Source organism: Furipterus horrens, unplaced genomic scaffold, assembly GCF_987537825.1.
Source record: "Furipterus horrens unplaced genomic scaffold, mFurHor1.1.pri manual_scaffold_7, whole genome shotgun sequence".
Classification (NCBI taxonomy): domain Eukaryota; kingdom Metazoa; phylum Chordata; class Mammalia; order Chiroptera; family Furipteridae; genus Furipterus; species Furipterus horrens.
The window spans coordinates 92662444-92678962 of record NW_028327177.1 but is presented as its reverse complement, the minus strand read 5'-3'; the positions used below and the strand labels follow the sequence as shown (position 1 = coordinate 92678962).

Genomic DNA, 16519 nt, shown 5'->3' with positions numbered 1-16519 from the left:
GTAATGTCTACATAAAACCACATTTATTACTATAATTTCTGAATCACAATTAAAATCCAAATAATTTTTTAAAAATCATCAACTCCATCAAAATTCACCACTTCAGAATCTATATCTTCTTTAAAGCCATAGTAACACATAAATGTGATTAAGACTCAAATAAATTTGGTTGGTTGGAAACCTAGTTAAACTTCCAGCTCATTCAAATAGATTTACAACCAGGTAAAATTGTGGGTTTTTTGCAGAGACCCAGTCCACTAGAATCACCAACACTTGTCAGATGTTAAGAATATATATAGAGTTCTGAGATCATAAGAAATGCAGGCTCCTTTAGAGAGTCTTTTGGTGTTCTTTCTTCCCAATCAGAGATTTGTGAGTGTGTGGAATGATACCACCACCAGCACATGTAGCCTTGGGGAGAGTCCAGTTCTTTATCTCCACCAGCAGCAAATTCCAAGTGACACTGCCGTTATATCTTTTGATGCTTTTCCTGCCAATTGAAGTGCCTCTGCAGGGACAGCTCACTCCAGGATGCTTGCACTGTGCACAGCCACAGTCCTGCCCACATGTCTCTGGCTGCCCACCCTAGATTTCAGGTGTTGATGAAGATGGTCTGCAGAAGCTCAACCAATCCAGGCAGATAAGGCTAGTCAGACACCCAGTGAGGTCCCACCCCAGCTCCTCCTTTGCACTGCCATTCAACTGCTAGAAATATGTATTAACAAGAAGTTATTTATTATGTGTCATGCTCCTTAAAAAAACACCCCTATCCCTTTCCTAGTTTAGAGTGATTGTGTAGTGACATTCATACCATAATATTCATTTTAGGTGCTTTCTGGAATATTATCACTTAGTGCTCCTTGAGGGTGAAGCTCTGGGGGACTCCAGAGTCAGACGAGAAGGAGGAAAGCCAGGTCTTACCTCAAAGTAAGACTATAAAGAGGACCTGTGCCCCTACTTATCTGGAGCTTGCTGATTTGGCTTGGCCTATATTTGTCCTTCCCAGGTACTGGCGGCGGACGTTGGGCATGCAGGTCCGCTATGTTCACCATGAAGACTATCAGTTCTGTTATTCCTTCCGTGGCAGGCCTGGGCACAAACCTTCCATCCTCATGCTCCATGGGTTCTCTGCGCACAAGGACATGTGGCTCAGCGTGGTCAAGGTGCAGTAGAGAAAAGGGTTTCCACTTGGACATACTGCCATCAGCAATGGTAGAAAGCAAAGGGAACCCAGAACTGTGGCTCAGGTTATCTTAAAACTAATGTAATACTTGATGCAATTTTTTTTTTTTATCAGACAGAATTTATTAAGTTGAATGTTATTTGTAAAACCTATGCCTTAGAAATCATTTTGCCTTAGGAGTATTTCTTAGGAAAGGTTTCTGACACTCAGCTTCATCTCAGAACTCTCATGATCAAGGTCAGGCTTTAAAAAAATCATTTGTCCTTTTATGCTCCAAGTTTCTCCTCTTCCTTCCCCTTTTGCCTCCTGCTTCTCCCCTGCCTCATCCTTACCTCCTTTTTCTATTCTTGGTCCTCCCCGCCCCCCTTCATTAGCCATTTAGAGAAGTGTTCTTGATTTAGCTGCTTTCTGGGATAGTTTTCCAAATGACTCACTTTCTGTCCTGGTTTACTCGGGTGTGGCAACTTGCTTTACTTGTGAAGAGAGACCAGCTGGTAAAGGTGGGGCTAGGAGAGGTCTTGGGAGGGAAGCACCCCAGGTTCCCACCTCAAGCAGGGCCATACCTGAATGATTTCAGGGATGATCTACACCAGAAGTAAAAGGCACACATATCCTCTAGTTATTTGTATCCTTATTTCCAAATTCCACTTTGAGGACAGACATCCTCATGCCTTAATGAACCACTTATTCCTGTCCCCACTTCAGATAGGCATCTTTCATATAATTGGGTATTTGTTTATTGATAACTGATGTTTCTGAATTACCTGGTTCAAAGTGGCATGCATTTAAACAAAAGAAGGTGTTTTGGGATAATAATCACCCCAGGAATTACACCTTAATGCAAAAAATAAAAAACAAGTTGAAAACAGAATCGTGGTGATCAGATATGATTCTTAAAGAAAGCCTTGTTCCTATTGGCTCTGGAGCTGGTCAGGACTCTAGGAGAACAGAACCACCCCATCTAGTTCCCAGTTAGTGGCTGAATGGCTGGAGTAAGTGTGGAAGGGATGGGGGAAGAAGAAGGAGGTAGTACCTGCCAACTGCTGTCAAAAGTGGGAGTTGCAAATCTGCTGCCCAGACCTTTGTCCCTCTTTTCCAGTCATTCTCCTAGTTCCCTCCTATCTATGTATTTATTAGTCTTTGGGGGCTTCTGCTCCCTATCAGGCTACTGGCAATGCTCATTCCCATCAGATGTTACTAAGGTAGAGCTCTGCATGGCCCAGGCCCATAAGTCCCCAGGGTTGGCTATCCAGGTTACTTGATAAGTAGGTACAACCTTCCCAGGAAAGTGGGCAGACATTTTCTGCACACCACATACTGACTATCTGGGCGTATGTGTTCTCAGTTCCTTCCGAAGAACCTTCACTTGGTCTGCGTGGACATGCCAGGACATGAGGGTACCACTCGCTCCTCCCTGGATGACCTGTCCATAGATGGGCAAGTCAAAAGGATACACCAGGTAAGCAGGGCTCCACCAGAAATTGGCCAGAGTGTGGGTGTGCCCACCATTGCATGCCCAAGCCTGGAGAGCAGGTAGGAGAGTTTCATACTGATTCATAAGGAGTCTTCAGTGCATTCTGTCAAGTAACTGCAAACAAAGTGGCACCTAGTGGTATCCTTGGTCCACTATGGAGGACCAGGGCTTATTGCAGCCTGTTCTCCTGTAAGCCCGTTGCAGTTGTTTGTTAAGATGTATGATGACCTGAGTATTTTCTAAGCTCTTTGACAGTGGAGTTTAGTATTTCTCAAGACCCTTTGCCTAGAGTCTGTTTTTCTGCTACCAACTACATGAGGACAGCAATAGCCCTTCTGCCTAGTTGTGGAGAATGGGGAGGGAGATCTTCGCATTTTGTTCTATTTCAGTATCTATCTTCAGCCCCTCTCTGGCTGGGCTTTCAAGGTCATAGGGTTCATTGACCACTTCAGAATTTAGTAGTTCATAAGTTTCAAATTGACATTAGGTATTTTCCCCAGACAAGGATATTTGTTTAATGTGTCCCCTCACCCCATTAAACTATATGTATTTTGATGAGGTCAGGAACTTTGTCTCTTTGATTCTTTTCTTCTTCAGTCGACCATAGTTTTTTGTACATAACAGATATCCAATTAATATTTTCTATATAACTGACATTTATCTAAAACATCATTGGATGGTTGGATGGATGAGTGGTTGGATAGTTGAACAGACAGGTGGATGAATAGATAATTATATGAATGGACAGTTGGATGGATGAGAAGAACTTTAAGTTATGTCAAGAGTTTAGCAAACCATGGTCTGTGGGCTATATTAGGCCTGCTGCTTATTTTTGTAAGCGAAGGTTCATTGGAACACAGCCATGCTCATTCATTTATGTATTGTCTTTAGCTGCTTTTGTGCTACAGTAGCAGAGTTGAGTAATTGTGACTGAAATCATATGGCCCACAGAAGAGAAAATATTTAGTCTCAGGACATTTACACTATTCCCTCACTTATCATAGGTATTACGTTCTAGACCCCCCACGATAGGTGAAAATCCGCGATGTAGGAACCTGACATTTATTTTAGTGTTTATATATATTTTAAGGCTTTATAAACCCTTCCCACACACTTATAAACTGTTCCCAGTCCCTTATTAACCTTTTCCACACTTTTATAAACACTACTTATGTTCTTAAACATATTCTACACTCTTAAACCTATGTAACTTTAACAATATATGTATACAGTACTGCAAAATCCCATGATATAGTGAAAGATCTGTGATAAATAATTAAATATAATATTTTAAAAAATCCCACGATACAGTGAGGCCGCGATAAGTGAACTGTGATATAGAGAGGCACTACTGTATAGCAAAATTTGCTGATTCATGAATTAGGAGAATCTTTGTTGGTTTTATACTCATTAGTGACCCCTCAATCACTTGTGCTAGGTAAAGATGAGTGCATGCTTTTGCCTCAGGGCTTAGCTGGATAATGGGACTAGGAGAGTTTCAGACCTCCTTTAATCAATAGCCCTTTTCATTTGTCTCCATAGGCGATAGAGGCTTTTTGCTCTGTAATCACTATTATCTCTGTCTATAGCTCAATAACCAAGCCCCCTTCTCATTTTCCTTCCCAGTTTGTGGAATGTCTCAAGCTGAACAAAAAACCATTCCACCTGATAGGTACCTCCATGGGCGGCAACGTGGCTGGGGTGTATGCTGCTTACTACCCATCAGACATCTGCAGCCTGTCTCTCGTGTGCCCCGCTGGTGAGTTACAGGCTACGGTGCCCCCGTGAGTGACTTGAGCACAGCAGGGTCTGAATCTCTGAAGGAACAGGTGGCGGTGTCTGCTCTGACTGGTTCTTGGCATCATCTCTTGTTGTGTCCTTTAAAGATATGCAATGCTTTTATGATAACTAGCCAAACAATAGTTATCTAACCATAATCATAACACATGGACTTTTAAACTATAGAGCTAGCCTTGTTCCACAGAGAATTTAGTGGTTAATTAAAATGTGCTTAGGACTTTGCAACACATGAATACCTTGAAATATAATGGTAATATTAATACCCAACATTTATTGAGCTCTTTTGAGCTAAGTTCTTTATAGGGAGTTAATTCTCACCATAGCCATAACCTTATGAAGGTTATTATTACTCCCCTCTTTTCTACTGAGAAGTCAGAAATCTTTATTCATTACAAGATATCTTTTTAAAAATCAATAAACTTAATTTCTCTGTTTCTATTTGTATACATGTGAACTTGAGCTGTAACATGTCCACAGAAATTATGATCTGAAGTTGGATTTTTAAAATTCATTTTTCTTACATAAGTCTTTAAACTTGGATTTATAATATATTAGAAAAATCTTAATTTTTTTTCTTTTTCCTTCTCTTGCCTCTTCTCTCTCTGGTACTTCATTGGAGTTTGATTTACATAAATTTTAAATGTACATCTCAGCGACTTTTTACATATGTAATTATATCCAAATCAAAATAGTATACACATTTTATTAATAGGAACATTGAGTTACAATGAAATTACTTTAGTGCCTGAGCCAGAACAGGAACCAATCCTAGGCTGCCTGACTCTAGAACCTACCAAGCTGTGACTTTTTTGGAAGTCCATCTGTATTCACTGCCTCCCTTATTTGATTCATGTCCACTACCTGCTTACCCACTAGGACCTAGCTTTGAGTCAAACATGCATACCCTCTACAAAAGCATAACTAGACTGACCTTTAGAATCTTTCAGTTACTCTGAAAGTAAATAATTTTCAGGTCTGTTAAGGACACTGAAACTGAAGCCAAGCGCCCAATGGGATTTCTCTTCTTCTCCTCCCATGTACCGTGTCTGAAATCATTTGGTCTTTTAATAATAAAGTCTGAGAATTGCAGAAACAGCTGCTATGGAAGGTTATTAGGTTTTAAGTCTTTTTTTTTTTTTTTTCCTTTATAAGATTATAAAGAGTCTTAATATGAGAGGGGGGAATTGTTATGTTTTATTGTTATAAAAATAATTTTTTTTAATTTAATTTTTTGGTTTTTCAATTACAGTTGTCTCATTTTCCCCCATTGCTCCCCGCTCCCAACCCATCCCTTCTCCCACAATCATATCCCTCCCCGTTGTCCATGTCCATGAGTCATTCATATATGTTCCTTGACTAGACCCTTCCCTTACTTATCCCCCTTCTCTCCCTTCCCCCACCCCCTAGATTTTAAGTCATTTATAGAAGGTCAGATCTAACTGGTTTTTCCGAGTATATGTTCACTTGCTCAAAGAGTATTATACCTGAGTTTCAATTGGAAATTTAAAATTGTTTGTGTGTGAAAATGGAAATATAAACATTTTTTTACTTCGAAATAATTTGAAATTTGCAGAAATATTACAGAGGTAGTACAGAGTTCCATCTACTCTTCATCCAGTTTCCCCCATTGTTGACAGCTCACAGTAAATTTGTCACAACTAAGAAACCAACACTGGTACATTACTGTTAACTAAACTCCAGGCTTTACTTGGATTTCATTAGTTTTTCCACTAATGCCCTTTTTCTGTTCCAGGATCCAATGCAGGATACCACATGACATTTAGTCTAGGATTATTTTTGAAGTAGAAGGAAATAAATCATGTAATCTGCCCTCATTGCATTGTGAAAGCCACATGATGCCCATGTTAGATTTAAAGGAGCTACTGGATATAAGAAATTTATAAAGTGTGGATTTCTGTAGCCTAGAATTGATACCCTTGCCTTTCTGAAATCTAGTTCTTCAGCCTTGGCTGGTGTGGCTTAGTAGATTGAGGGCTGGCCTGTGAACCAAAGGGTCACTGGTTCAATTTCCAGTCAGGGCACATGCCTGGGTTGTGGGTGCACGAGAGGCAAACATACACTGATGTTTCTGTCCCTCTCTTTCTCCCTCCTTTCACCTCTCTCTAAAAATAAATAAAATAAAGTAAAATCTAGTTCTTCAGCTGCATTAAACACCTAGAGATTTGCTTAGTATTGGAAGTGAAAATTAGTTTTGCCCTTCTGTATACACCAGTTTGTGTGAACTCTCTCATTTCATACTACAGAGTACAGGAAATAATGGTCCATCTCAAAGCTTTTCAGTCCCAGCGATTGCCTGATGCTCTCCTGGAGGAAGGAGACTGCAGAGGGCAGCTACTGTCCCATCATAGGGGATGGCTCAGATGCAGACTTGTTCTAGCTATGTTTTGTATATTGACCTCAAATAAGAGATTACTGCCCTGACTGGTGTGGCTCAGTTGGTTGGACTTCATTCTGCAAAGCAAAGGGTTGCCAGTTCAATTCCCGGTCAAGCCATATGCCTGGGTTGCAGGTTTGGGCCCCAGTCAGGCATGTACGAGAGGCACCTGATCAGTGTTTCTCTCTTACATTGATGTTTTTCTCCCTCTATTCCTCCCTCCCTTCCCCTCTCTCTAAAAATAAATAAATTAAATATTTAAAAAAAGAGAGAGTCCTGACCAGTGTGGCTCAGTGGATTGAGCATTGAGCACTGGCCTGCAAACAAAAGGTCGCCCGTCTGATTCCCCAGTCAAGGCACATGCTTGAGTTGTAGGCCAGGTCTCCCCAGTTGAGGGTATGCAAGAGGCAACCAATTGATGTATCTCTTGCATATCAATATTTCTCTCTCTCTCTTTCTCCCTTTCTTCCCCTCTCTCTAAAAACAAATAAAATCTTTGAGAGAGAGGGAGAGAGGGAGAGAGGGAGATTACTAAGTGGGTCCAGGCCAAGGGGAGGGGTAGTCCCTCCAATTCTATGTTTCTAACCATCATGCATTTTGTAAGATCTTCCCTCAGCAACACAGATCCTCAGGCAAGTTGTCTTCTAGACTAATGCTTCTTAAACTATCATACAGATAAATCTCTTGACCACTGTCTAAGTGCAGGTTCTGATTCAGGAGACTTAGGGATGGGCTGAAATTCTGTATTTCTTTTCTTTTTTTTTAAGATTTAATTTATTTTTAGAGAGAGGGGAAGGGAGGGAGAAAGACAGGGAGAGAAACATTGATGTGAGAGAGAATCATCGATCAGTTGCCTCTCCCATACTCCCAACTGGGGGCCTGGCCCACAACCCAGCCATGTGCCCGGACCTGGAATTGAATCACAGCCTTTTGGTTCACAGGCCAACACTCAATCCACTGAGCCACAGCAGCCAGCGTGAGATTCTGTATTTCCAATAGGCGCCCAGTGCTGCTGGTCCATGGACCACAGTTTGAGTCACCAGTCCCTAAAATATCTTGAAGGATTTTTCTGTTTCACTTCAGAGTGGGGTTTTTGACTTTGAGCAAGGATGGCAGTACCAATTAAAAAAAGAAATCTGGTGGAACAAACAAGCAAACAAAAAACCTGAAATATATTAGCTCTCAGCTGATACTAGAAGTTCCCTTTATAAAATGGGGGTTGGTAAGAGGGTAGATGAATTGCCATGCTATTTATATTTGAATCCCACAGGCCTGCGGTACTCAAGTGATAATCAGTTCATACGACGGCTCAAAGAACTGCAGGACTTGGCCGCCGTAGAGAAGATTCCCCTGATCCCATCCACCCCAGAAGAGATGAGTGAAATGCTCCAGCTCTGTTCCTACGTCCGCTTCAAGGTGCCTCAGCAGGTAATGTGATCTCAGCAGCAAAAGCCTGCCTTCTGCCAGAGGCTCGGGTGGCCAGTACCAGCTTCCTTCATGCATCCCCTCTCCCTGTGCTTAGCTGTTTATTCATTCACCAAGTATGTGTACAGTGTCTGTAACATGTCAGGCACTGTGCTTGGCCACAGTGGTGAGTAAATAAGACAGAGGGCTCTTGGGTGAACACAGGCTAGTGGGAGGCACACAGTTAACAAGTAAACAATTATTACAAGTTATAATAAGTTTTCTAGGGGAAATGAAGATGGTGCAGTGGATAAAAACAGGGAGGCAGCAGAAGATTTGATAATCCTCTTTGAGGGAATAGCATGTTCAGAGATGAAAAAAACATAGGCAAGTTCAGACACTAGATGGAGCCCAGGGTTCCTGGAGCCTAGAGTTTGAGAGAGAGAATGGGATGGATGAGGTTGGAAAAGGAGGTAGAAGCCAGATCAGAGAGTCATATTTTTAAAAAATATCAGGATCACTTTATATTCTCAAAAATTATTAAAAACACCAAAGAGCTTTTGTTTGTGAAAGTTATAACTATTGATATTTACCATATTAGAAATTAAAACTCAGAGAAACTTGTAACAGAGTGACATTATCCCTTGTTTTGTAAGCTCTGAAAAACAGTATGCCTTTGAGAGAATGAAAGTGAAGAAGGCAAATAACATTTAGTATTATGAAAATAGTTTGACCTCATGGACCCCCAAGATCCACTTTGAGAACCACTGGGCTAGAGCATGGAGGACTTTATAGGTTATGGGAAGGAGTCTGGGTTTTTTCTAAGTAGGATAGGAGAACCCCTGAAGGATTGTAGAGGAGCACAGACAGAAGCAGGGAAACCCACTAGGGTGTTCTTGTGGCTTAAAGATGGTGGTCGTACAGACTAGGGTGGCAGAGTGGAAAGAGGAGATCTGAAAGGCTTTGGGGGGAATAACAGAGAGGACTTGCTGGCAAGTTGGAAGTGGCGGATGAGGGAAGGTGAGGAGTCACAGGTGACTTCTGGTACTTGGATTAGGTAAACGCATGTTCTGAATAGGAGAAGGGGGGATGGGGGGACAAACTAAAGGTGTCATTTTGGGTATGTTAAAGTCAAGTTGCCTGTGAGGCCTGCAAGTGCAGATGTCAAGTAGGCAGTTGGATATACAAGTGTCACTGAGGGAAGTCTGGTATGGAGCTAGAAATATGAGCCACCAGCTGATGATTATATTAAAGGACCTTGGTCTGCCTGAGATCATCTTAGGAAAGAGTGGAAAACCAAGAGAGGAGAATCCATGGCTGAGGCTTCTTAACAGCAAACTATCTCCCTCTGTTGTGACAGGTGGACCCTGGCTCAGGGTGGGGTGGGGCCCCCTTGGAGGCAAGAGGATGAAGAATGGGCTCTATTTAGAGGTTGTGAACATGGCTCTGTTACTAGGTGCATCACGTCTCTGAGAAGCCCCCAGAATCTGATTCTGTAGTATGTTTTATCCCTGAAATCCTTTTTAGTTGTGAAGCTGCACTGATTACCTCCTGGCACCAATCTGTTCCAAGAATAGAGTGGACAGTGTTTTAAAAACCTCCAAGTTTTGAGTTGTCAGGGATGTGAAAACACCAGGAGAAAATAAATGGCAGCTCCAAAATCTTCCCCTCCTAGAAGAGAAGGAGCACCTAAGCACCAAGCCCACTGTGTCACATTGTGTTGTGATTGTCTGTCTGTTTGTTTGTTTCTATCTTCCACTCTAAGCTCTGTAAGATCAGGGACTTTGTCTTAATTGGCTGTTCTATCCCAGCCTTTGGTGCTGTACTTGCACGAAGTAGGTGTTAGATATAGATTGAATGGATTAATGGATGCGAGAATGCCTGGATAATGCAGGGATGGGGCATAGATTATGGGTAGATTCAGGATAGATGAATGCAGAAATTGATGTATTCGCATGCATAGGTGATTGAGGATGCAGGATAGATGGATGGCTGAAGCTTGTTTGGCTAGACAGGAGGATGCCTGGAGAATGCAGGGATGGGAGTAGATGGATTGGTAGATGCAGGTAGATGGATACATGGGTAGACGTATGCACATATGATTCAGAGATGCAGGAAGGATTGAAGGACAGGTGGGTGGAGCAGAGGTGAAGGATGGATAGATGCAGGATGTATGCAAGATGGATATTCTGTATGGGTATAGAATAGATAGAACAGAGAAAATGTCTGATGCCGAGCACAGTGTTTTGGACAGCTTGCAATTGGTCTCACCCCTGGACTTCCACTTCTAGTACCAGTTAGATTCTCATCATGCTCCAGAGGGTTGGTTTAGTTCAAATCAGTTATGGCTGATTTTCCCAGTCCAATCCATGCATGGGACTCCTGAGTGCATTCAAGAGGTTCAGGCCATTCCCAGGTGGATGAGAGGAGTGGTGGCTATGATGTGAACCCAGAACCCTACCTGAAGAGCCCTGAAGCAGGAGGAAGAGGAAAGCTGTGTTCCTTCTGGCCACAGCACTGCTCTGGGTCAGGGTCTGCGTCCAAGAGATCTGGCCTGCCCAGCTGCTGCAGTCTTCAAAGACCTCAGCAGGGAAGGCAAAGACAATGCCAAATAATAAACAAGGGACTCTGGAATCCTTCCCAGATGTTCCCAATAGTTTATTTATTTATTGTTTAAGAGGCTCATCATCCCCAACAGTTTAATTTTTTTAATAGACTGATTCTGCATTTGGATATTTTTGAGCAATTACTTAATACTATTCTATATCATGGAAGTTTAGAGGGCAAGGCCTTGAAAATCTAGACATTTATTTCCTTCATTGTCCCAGAGCTGTGAGGAGCCTGAGGAAATGAATCTTCTCTTGCCTTCTAACTTTGGATTATTTTTCCTTAGATCCTTCAAGGCCTTGTTGACGTCCGCATTCCTCATAACAGCTTCTACCGGAAGTGTGAGTAGCCCTGACTTAAGCTTTGAGCTGTGACAAGTGAGGCATTCTGGGTGGCTGCTTTTATTTCTTACATTCTGAGTCTGTTTTCTTGAGCCCCTGAACTTGATGACTGTCCTGTATGTACAGTGGTGCTCACAGGCACAGTCCAGCATTTGCTCACTTTGTTTTCTCTAAAAAGTGTTTTTGGAAATCACCAATGAGAAGTCGAGATACTCCCTCCATCAGAACATGGACAAGATCAAGGTCCCAACGCAGATCATCTGGGGGAAACAAGACCAGGTATGTAGCGTGTTCCTGGGGCCGCCTGTGCCAGTTACACGGCGTCTGAGGAAAAGCAGGTGGCTGTGTATAAAGTCAGCCTGGATGGCTGGTTTCTGATACCAGGAAGAGGTGGGACATGCCCAGGTCAGGTGCCAGTGTATATGGCAGCATCGTTCTATGAGTGGAAAGCAACGACATCGGTCTTTTAGAATAATAGGCAATTATCATCATTTTTACAAATTATTTTTTATTGAAGCCATGTAGTCACATGGTATAAGGAACTTCAGAGATACAAAAAGGTTTAAAATGAAAATCCCAGATCCCAATTTCCATTTCCTTGAGGCAAAAGTTACAGCCCTGTGTATACAAGTTTTTAAAATTTTCTACGGCAGGGGTTGGCCCATGTTTTCTGTAAAAGGCCAGATAGTAAAATTTTTGACTGTGTGGGCCATATGATCTGTCACAACTACTCAGCTCTGCTGTGTGGTGTGAGCACAGCCATAGACAGCATGCAAACCAACGGCATGGTGCAGTTCCCACGAACCTCCGTTAACCAGCCCGGCAGCCATCGTCTGCCTACTGCTGTTCTCAGCTAGCACACATATGCATAGAGAAGTTTTACATGTAAGTTTTTCAAACATGCTATATACATATTTAAGTTTTTCAAACATGCTAGATACACCATTTTGCACCTTATTTCATATTTTATAAGAAATATCTTGAAAACTATTTCATATCAGCCCATACAGATCTACTAATTCTATTTTTTAAAGGATTTTGAAATAATTTCTAACTTACAGAAAAATTGTAAGGATAGTACAGAGCACTCCTATATATGCTTCACTTAAATTCACCCATTTTTAACTGCTTCATTGTGGTGGGATTTACTTGCCACCAATTTCACCTCATTGTGTACCCCACCACAACCCAGTGTAGGACTCTGTCGCTCCCATGAGTTCCCTCCTGACCACCTGCGGTCATCTCCACTCTTGCCCCAGGTCTCCGCAACCACTGCTCTATTTTCTATTTCAATAGTTTTGCCTTTTCTAGAATTTTCATAGAGATGGTATCATGTAACATGTAATTTTTTGCATCTGGCTTCCTTCTCTCAAGTGTGTTTCAAGGTTCGCCCGTGTTGTTGCGTATATCAGTAGTTCATTTTTATTGCTGAATGTCATTCCATGGACTCTATTACCCCATTTTATTCATTCCTAGTGTTAACATTTGCCACACCGACTTTGCCATTCTCATCTATCTAGAAGTATATATTTTTGAACCATTTGGAGTAGGTTGCTTACATTCTGCCCCTTTACTCCCAATACTTCAGGGTGTATTTACTGAGAACAGAATATTCTCACACAACCACAGTACATTATCACCTTCATGAAATTTAACATCAATGAGGTACTTTTATCTAACCTATAATCCGTATTCCAAATTCATCGTTTTAGTAATATCCTACACAGAATCCTTCTCCTCCTGGCCTCTGAACCAGGATTTAACCCAGGGTCACATAACACATGCTTCTTTAGTCTCCTTTAATATGAGATGACCCCAAGGTCTGTCTTTGTCATTCATGACACTGAGATATTTAAGAGTGCATGCCAGTTCTTTCATGAAATGTTCCTCAATTTGAGTTTGTTTGCTCTACTTCATGATTAAATTCAAGTTATATTATATTCCCTGGCTAAAATATCTTGTGAGTTATAAATGTTACATCCTCAGACACATAACAGGGTGTTGTCTGATTTCTTTATTGTAGATTTACTATTTCTCCCTTTGCAACCAATAAGCAATCTGTGGGAAGACACTCTGAGATCATGCAGATAAACTGCCCCTCATCACATAGTCCCTCTAGATTTGCCATCCATGAGTGATTCTTGCCCAAACAATGTTTTATGTTCTTCTTTTTAAGAGCTGCATAGCATTCCATTATATGGTTCTGCCATAATGTTTTTAATTAGTGCCCTTCTGACAATCATTTAGGTCATTTCCAGCTCTTTGCTATTAAGCAATACCTCAGTGAGCACCATTATACATGTGCTTGTGGGATGTGAGAGTGTACCTGAAGGGTAAATTCTTAGATGTAGAATCACTGGGTCAAAGGGCATGTGCATTTTACAATTTTAGTAGTTTTTGTCAGATGGCTTTATGTTCATTTGCTAGGCTGTATAACAAAGTACCACAAATTGGGTGGCTTAAGCAATGGAAATTGATTGTCTCACAGCTCTGGAAGCTAGCAGTCTGAAATGAAGGTGTCAGCAGGTTGGTTCCTTCTGGGAACTGTGAAGGGGAGCCTATTCCATACCTCTCTCCTAGCTTCTGATGGCTTGCTAGCCATCTTTTTGTTCTTGGCTTATAGATGCCTTCCCCTGAATGCCATGCCTTCAGCTTCACATGGCATTCCCATTCTCGCGTGTCTCTGTGTTTAAATTTCCCCTTTTCATAAGGACACCAGCCTTATTGGATTAGTAGCCCACTCTGTTTTAGTATGACTCCATCTTAACTACTTACATTTGCAATGATCCCATTTCCAAATAGAGTCACATTTTGAAGGACTGGTAGTTAGAATTCCAACATGTGAATTTGGGGAAGACACAATCAATTCATAATAAGCCTTCCAAAGAAATACTGATTTATATCCAAAAGCTCCTTTTATTATTTTTTTAAATTATTGATTGATTTTAGAGAGAGGGAAACATGGATTGGTTGTTCCATGTATTTATGAATTTATTGGTTGTTTCTCGTATGTGCCCTGACCAGGGATTGAACCTGCAACCTTGGCATATTAGGATGATGCTCTAACCAACTGAGCTACCCGTCCAGGGCCAGAAGCTTCTTTTTGTGTGTTTGTTTAGAAAGTTCTTCTAAAGTTTAATGCAAGAGGAGGCAGTGAGAAATGAAGTCTTTACAAGGCCCACAGGCAGACAGAATTACAGTGTCTGTTAAAGAATATCCTGGAGTCTTTGCTGTTGAATATTATGAGAAAAGGATATTATAGAAAAGCTGTCCCATTGAGACAGTTCCTCTAAGGAAGCCAAGGTGAAAGCCACCATTGTGAGCCCTGCTAAGGCAGCAGCACATCCCAAATGTCCGCTAGTGAAAGCACCGGCAGGACCTCAGGCTGCAGCCACCAAGGCTCGCAACTCTGGGGGGTGGCCCTGGAGAGGAGACTTGGAGGAGAAGCCAGGCCCGTGTGCCCAGTGTATGAGGGAGCTGGAGTGGTGATTGCGTCAGCGGAGCTGTCCCAGAGCAGCCAGGTGTGGCCCAGGACGCACAGTGCACAGTGGGGTGGAGGGAGCGCTCACGTGCTCTTTGCTGCAGCAGCCAAGATGCTCAAAGAAGCTTTGTGTGTGCCTGAGTGAGAAGCAGGACTCAGGCTAGGCCAGCGGGGAGTCATTCAGTCAGAAATCAGAGTCAGAACAATGAAGGCCTTTCTTCATTCTAAAAATCCTGAAGGTAATCCCCGGTCCTCAGGGACCAATAAGGAGAGAGAGGCGAGAACCCATCACCCTGCAGAAACACTGCAGAAACTAGATCGCTGGCCTTGGAGTCTGGGAGTCTGGAGTCTGAGCGAGTCACTCAGCTGCTCTAATCATAGGTTTCTCTTCTACTACTGGGACGATTGTGCGGCTTAAGTGAGACAACATACAGAGTGGGGCAAAAGTGGGTTTACAGTTGTTCATATGGAAAATAATGCAATAATGAATAAAGAATAAACTTTCATGTATTCACAACTGTAAACCTACTTTTGCCACACCCTGTATATGAAGGTGACCTTTCTCCAGCTATCAAAAGTAAAAATAAGTTATTTATTATTTATACCCTTTGCCTCTGAAAGCTGCTTCTGCCCAAGGTCCAGAATTGCCTCCAGGACTCTTAAGTCCATTCAGTTATGGGAAAAGAGCCTAACATTCCAGGATCCGTGTGTGTTCTATGGACCATCCTGAGGGCAGAGGCCAAAGAGCAGAGGCTTCAGGGCCCTTTTGCTTCCCAAGCTGTCTGGCTCTTTCCTACTTTGTCATCAATATTTGGTGTCACAGGCCTACCCCCAGCCAGGCTGAATTCAGTCTCCCTCTTCTTTGGACCCCTGTAGGCCAGCTGCTGGCACAACTGCAGGCAGCTGTGTGCATTGCTGTCTTTGTGAACAATGCCCCCTGGGCAGGCAGTACACAGCTCCACAGCTGAACCTGGCAAACCTTCCTGAGAGGATGTGTGCACACCCGTTCTGATATTTCTTCACTATGTTCAGTCTACCAGAGGGGGATAATCTTGGGGAGATAAGCAAGGTGTATTTCTCTCTCTTTTTTTAAAAGATTTTATTTCTTTATTTTCAGAGAGAGGGGAATAGGGAGAGAAAGAGGGGGAGGGAAACATTGATGTGTGAGAGAAACACCAGCTGGTTGCCTCTTGTACGCCCCCAACAAAGGACCTGGCCTGCAACGCAGGCATGTGCCCTGACTGGGAATTGAACCAACAACCTTTCAGTTCATAGGCTGGTACTCAGTCCACTGAGCCACACCATCTAGGGCTGTATTTCTCTTTATGTCCCCTCTCCTTGCCATCACAGTGCCTGCTACAAGATACCCAGAGTACACAGAGAAATGAGTGGGCAAGCAAGTGAATGAACAGACTAACTAGTGAGGACAAACCCACCAGATGACTGCCTATACAGTTAATTCAGCTAACAGATATTTACTGAGCACCTAGTGTGTGCCCGACACTGTATTAGACCCTGGGGATGCAGTAGGGACCAGGACTGACAGGATCTGCCTCCAGCATCTTACAGTGCACCTGCCGCTATTACACAAAGCAGGGCTGGGATTCAAGGGAGGTGTGTCGTGTAATGCAAGAGCGGATCCTGTCTTTATTTATAATTTTTATATTTTGTTTATCACGGATCTTTTTGTATTAACATTTTTTTTTTTACATACTGCATTAAAATAGTATTCATTCTGATTACTGAGTTTTTTGGCACTCGCTTAAATTTTGTACCAGAGGCAAGTGTCTCACTTCCTTCACCCTAGTGGGGATGAAGGAAAATTTACCATTTA

General features: G+C 42.3%; 1 protein-coding gene across 6 annotated transcripts in view; it reads left to right on the top strand.

The window, feature by feature from the left end:
- LOC150004791 (monoacylglycerol lipase ABHD6) overlaps positions 1–16519 on the top strand; it is a 72153-nt gene that overhangs the window by 30882 nt on the left and 24752 nt on the right. For 5 of the 6 annotated variants that reach the window (XM_090283927.1, XM_090283922.1, XM_090283924.1 and 2 more), the window contains 6 exons: positions 1007–1163; positions 2529–2642; positions 4284–4416; positions 8123–8280; positions 11150–11204; positions 11383–11483. In XM_090283927.1, coding sequence (XP_090140053.1) covers positions 1007–1163; positions 2529–2642; positions 4284–4416; positions 8123–8280; positions 11150–11204; positions 11383–11483 — 718 coding nt within the window. Of the gene's footprint in view, positions 1–1006; positions 1164–2528; positions 2643–4283; positions 4417–8122; positions 8281–11149; positions 11205–11382; positions 11484–11754; positions 11765–16519 lie in introns of all 6 variants that reach the window. The other variant, XM_090283932.1, reaches the window with a different exon arrangement.